At 42.5% G+C, this 5277-nt stretch overlaps 1 protein-coding gene across 1 annotated transcript; it reads right to left on the bottom strand.

Annotated features, from left to right (window-relative positions):
- Nucleotides 1-178: 178 nt before the first annotated feature.
- Nucleotides 179-4705, bottom strand: EMWEY_00047590 (hypothetical protein, conserved; the record flags this gene model as incomplete). The annotated part of the gene is made up of 12 exons (XM_013477211.1): nt 179-262; nt 497-1029; nt 1123-1422; nt 1855-1861; nt 2102-2196; nt 2381-2465; nt 3254-3399; nt 3597-3692; nt 3923-3993; nt 4092-4155; nt 4410-4530; nt 4685-4705. The coding sequence occupies 12 exons, from the start codon at nt 4703-4705 to the stop codon at nt 179-181; spliced, it is 1623 nt and encodes a 540-aa protein (XP_013332665.1).
- Between the last annotated feature and the right edge of the window lie 572 nt (nt 4706-5277).

Below are 5277 nucleotides of genomic sequence, written 5' to 3'. Positions count from 1 at the left end.
TAAATAGTTAGCCAGCCAGCCAGCTAGCTAGCTAGCTAGCTAGCTAGCTAGCTAGCTAGCCAAAGGACAACTCTGTATCTGTGTATACGTCAAACAAGTTTTCAAATACGAGGAGATAAACGCTGCGGCAAGCGGCAGAGGGTTTAGGGTTTAGGGTTTAGGGTTTAGGGTTTAGGGTTTAGGATTCATATGTTTGCTGCTGCTGCTCACGAATAAACTCTTCAAGCGATATTGAAATCGCCCGCTGCAGAATATCGTCCTCCTGCATAACAAACCCTAAACCCTAAACCCTAAACCCTAAACCCTAAACCCTCAAACCCTAAACCCTAAACACTAAATCATAAGTTTAACACGTTGCCCTGTGGGGAGTGCTAAGTTTAGGGTTAAGGGTTTACTTAATCGCTGAGCTTTTGTAACATGAGCTTAAGCTTTTAGGGTTTAGGGTTTACGAATTAGGGTTTAGGGTTTAGGGTTTAGGGTTTAGGGTTTGGCGTACATCTTCAATGAAGGTGGCGGGTTCGATTCCCCCCTGATGATTAAAAAAACGAAAGGAAGGCTCAGGGGGGGCCATGCCCCTTACTACGTCACGAGGAGGTGCTGCTGCTGCTGCTGCTGCTGCTGCTGCTGTTGGTGCTGCTACTGCTGCTGTTGGTGCTGCTGCTGGTGTTGCTGCTGCTGGCGGTGTTGCTGCTGCTGGCGTTGCTGCTGCTTCCGGTGGCGTCACCTCACCGCTTCGCTGCTGCTGCAAGGAGCAGTTGTTGCTGCTGCTGCTGCTGTTGTTTTCTTTCCTGCTGCTGCTGCTGCTGCTGCCAGCAGCAACAGACTTTCCCGTACCCCAACGCAGCAAACTACGCGACAGCAGCGAGCGCATATTCCCTGCAGCAGCAGAATGCCCATCATTGGTGCTGCTGCTGCTACCGCTCCTGTTGCTGCTGCTGCTGCTGTTGCTGCTGCTGCTGGTACTGTTGCTGCTGCGCCACGAACGTCTTCTGTTGGTCGTACTGCTACCAACATGTGAAGGCTTTGCGGCTGCATACAAACAAAACCCTAAACCCTAAACCCTAAACCCTAAACTCTAAACCCTAGATAGGAGATAACCAGGATGAGCAAACTGCTGCTTACCGTTGGCAGAACTTTGCCCTGATAAACTCCCGCATGCATCGTGCTGCTGCTGCTGTTGCTGCTGCTGCTGCTGTTTCGCTTGCTGCTGCTGCACTGCGGGCCTCGCCTCTGCCCGTTTGACGGCAGGTTGAGTCGCTGGTGCTGCTGCTGCTGCTGCTGCAGGTGAAACGGCACCAGCATCAGGTGCAGCAGCAACAGCAGGTGCAGCAGCAGCAGGTGTCGCAGCAGCAGCAGGTACCGCAGTAGGAGTAGGTGCCGCACGAGCAGTACGTGGTGCAACAGCAGCCGCTGGTGCAGCCACTGCACCAGCAGTCGCCGTAGCAGCAGCAGGTGCAGCAGCAACAGCAGCAGCAGGTGCAGCAGCAGCAGCAGGTGCAGCAGCAGCAGGTGCAGCAGCAGCAGGAGGTTTTGTACTATCATCATCAAAGGGATGAATAGGTATAACAAGATCATCACTGATTGCGCTGCTGCTTCTTCTGCTGCTGTTGCTGCTGTTGCTGCTGCTGCAGTTGCTGCTGCTGCAATTATTATTATTATTAATATTATTACTATTATTATTATTATTAATATTATTATTATTATTAATATTATTATTTTTATTTTTTTTATTTTTTTTATCCTTTTTCTCCTTATTTATTCTCCTCCTTGTTAAGGAAATAGGGTCCAATGTATTCCTAAAGAAAATTGCCGCGGAGTGCAACATGAAGGCAGGACGGGGAGAATTATGTCCACCTTCTACCTAAGAAAAAAACCCTAAACCCTAAACCCTAAACCCTAAACCCTAAACCCTAAACCCTAGAAATTTTAGACACTATATAAATCATGAATATTATATTAACTGCAAACAATAAAGAAAAAAGAAAAAGATAAAAATATGAATTATTTATACATAATAAATAATAAAAGGAAAAAAACACTCTATAAACCCTAAACCCTAAACCCTAAACCCTAAACCCTAAACCCTAAACCCTAGATTTACTTCTATTAGGTTTTTATCTCCTCCATAAGCGGCATACAAATCCTTTACATGTTGTGGCGATATAAAATTGTCTTCGCGGCCATAGACAAATAGTGCTGCACACAAACCCTAAACCCTAAACCCTAAACCCTAAACCCTAAACCCTAATACGTGCTGCATCACCAATAGAAAAAAAAAAAGTGTCTGCGTTTTCTGTCATAACCGACCACTGCGCATTTCATACTAAATCGAAACCCTAAACCCCCAAACCCTAAACCCTAAACCCTAAACCCTAATTACCTGGTATAAATGCCTCCCCTACACAATCAATAGGAGAGATAAGATTTATATCAAAGTGTGCTTTGTTTGTTATTGATGTACGGACCTGCATATACACCGCAAATGTATTTTATTTATTTATTTATTTATTTTATTTATTGGCTCCTTTCTGTCCCCTTTTAACTCCCTCTAGCTTTCCTGCTGCTGCTGCTGCTGCTGCTGCTGCTACTTCTGCTGCTAATAGTGTTGCTGCCTCTGCTGCTGCATTCAGCTATTGCTGCTGCTGCTGCATCACCTGCTACTAGTGGTGTTACTACTCGTGCTGCTACTCGTGCTGGTGTTGCTGCTGCTGCTGCTGCTGCTGCTGCTGCTGCTGCTGACCAATGATAGAAGTATAGAGAGGACGAACTTGGGTACAGCAAATTGCATAACAGAAGAAGATAATTCTTCTGCTAATCTTCTTAATGCAGCAAAAGGAGAATCTAATACCTATATATAAATAAATAAATAAATAAATAAATAAATAAATAAAATAAATAAATAAATATAAGTATTATATTTATTATATATAATACAAATAACAAAATATAATTTTTATAATAGGTATGAAGAAAAATCAAAAAAATTGTTGTAAACCCTAAACCCTAAACCCTAAACCCTAAACCCTAATAAATACGAAAAGAGGCAAAACCCTTAAAACAATTAAACCCTTTTATAACAAAAGAAATAAAACACAAGATAATAAAGCATACATGCATGCATGCATGCATGCATGCATGTATGCATGTATGCATATAACCCTCCCTTTAGCTGCATATACACCCCAAAGTGTATCTGTCTGTGCCCATTAAATATTTTAGTGTTTAGGGTTTAGGGTTTAGGGTTTATTCATACCATTCCTCCAATAGATGGATCCCTATGCGCATGCATTAATGCAGTAACAGCCCCCATGCTGCGGCCCCAAAGCCCCACAGCAGAAACCCTTTTGCATGCACGGAGATGCTCAACAACGGTATCTAAATCGTCACGCTCCCACCAACCTATAAATATACACAAACCCTAAACCCTAAACCCTAAACCCTAAACCCTAAACCCTTAATATGAACATGATGGATTATTGATTATGGATAATGGATAATACATTGAATAGATAAAAAATATAATTAGATATTATATACTAGGCAGTAAACCCTAAACCCTAAACCCTAAACCCTAAACCCTAAACCCTAAACCCTACCCAATGAGATATAAGGTCCATCGGATCTACCACTGCCTGAGAAGTCGAAGGCGAAGACTGTTATATTCTGCGGCAGCAGCACGGGCAGCGCTGACACTGCGTATACACCCCAATACAGAAACAAAACCCTAAACCCTAAACCCTAAACCCTAATAAAACCATAAAATATTAACAATAAAAGAAAGAGGATTCAATCAGAAGCCATAGGAAGAACACCTGCATAATAGTCTTCCTGCACAGGCATACGTGTAGGAACAGGTACTTTGTGAGGGTTTAGGATCGGGAATTAGGGTTTAGGGTTTAGGGTTTAGGGTTTGGAGGCATACTGGCTTCAAGACGAGACGAACAGTTGCCGTGCAAGTAAATCACGCAGGGGAGTTTCTTGGCCTTGCCAGCCCTACTCGCAGACACCACCAAACCCTAAACCCTAAACCCTAAACCCTAAACCCCAAACCCTAAACCCTAAACCCTAAAACCCTAGGAGACAGGACTTACGGGAATACGGGCTCATAATGACTGCATTGAAGGCGCATATCTCTTCTATTGATTAACTCCAAGTCTGAGGAAAAAATCATCGTAAACCCTAAACCCTAAACCCTAAACCCTAAATCACTCCCTCCATGCTAAACCCTAAACCCTAAACCCTAAACCCTAGGGTTACACAAACACCAAAAAAAAAAAAAAACAAATTGAATGCGACGCAAGGAGCAACCACAGCAGCAACAAACTGGCAACAAATTGTCAGAGGGCTTGGACAAAAGACTCAATCAAGTTCTAGGGTTTAGGGTTTAGGGTTTAGGGTTTAGGGTTTACCTGTACGCTTATATTGTCTGCCCGCCATAGTAAATCTACACGGACCTAATTCATCATCTGTATATTTATCACGAGGAGGTCTAATAATAAAATTGACCAACTCGCCGTACTGCTCAGACACCTAAGCATAAACCCTAAACCCTAAACCCTAAACCCTAAACCCTAATAATCATATAAATAAATTAATTTATAATTAATTAATATTTATATATTATTATATATACACTAAACCCTAGATAAATATATATATTTATCCTCTCCTCTTTACCACCCACCTTAGAGAATATAGCCGTCATCCTCCCCCTAACCTCCAATATACGTAAAACGGCTAAACCCTAAACCCTAAACCCTAAACCCTATAAAGAAGAAGCGATCCTGTATATTGTCCCCCTTGCAGCTGCAATAAGAAAGGGGGCTTGTTGATGTTGTTGATGAATTGCATGCATGCACGCATGCGTGCATGCATGCAATTGCTGCTGTATAGACTGTATTAAATGCATGCATGCAAGGAATTAGGGTTAGGGTTTGCATGCATGCATGCACGCATGCATGCATGCACGTATGTGTGCTGCGGTGAGTATATATATAAACCCTAGGGTTTGTCTAGGGTTTTGAGGTGTATATACACCCGAAGGTATCCTCTTCAATGTATAAAGAAGAATTCTTTGTTTATTTATTTGTTTTTCTTTGTTTTTCCCTCTTTAGGCACTGTCTGTCGCACCGGCTAAACCCTAGGGTTTAGGGTTTACGCTAGGGTTTAGGGTTCCTCTGACGGCCAAAAAAAGTGTTTATAAACCCTTAAGAGGAATATAAACAGATAAAAGGGAAGAAAGAAGGAATAAAAAACAAAAGGAAGAAGATAAAGTGA

This window comes from Eimeria maxima, genomic scaffold (assembly GCF_000499605.1).
Source record: "Eimeria maxima Weybridge genomic scaffold, Emw_scaff1037, whole genome shotgun sequence".
Taxonomy (NCBI): domain Eukaryota; phylum Apicomplexa; class Conoidasida; order Eucoccidiorida; family Eimeriidae; genus Eimeria; species Eimeria maxima.
The sequence above is the reverse complement of the archived record's forward strand: the minus strand, read 5'-3'. Positions and strand labels throughout refer to the sequence as shown.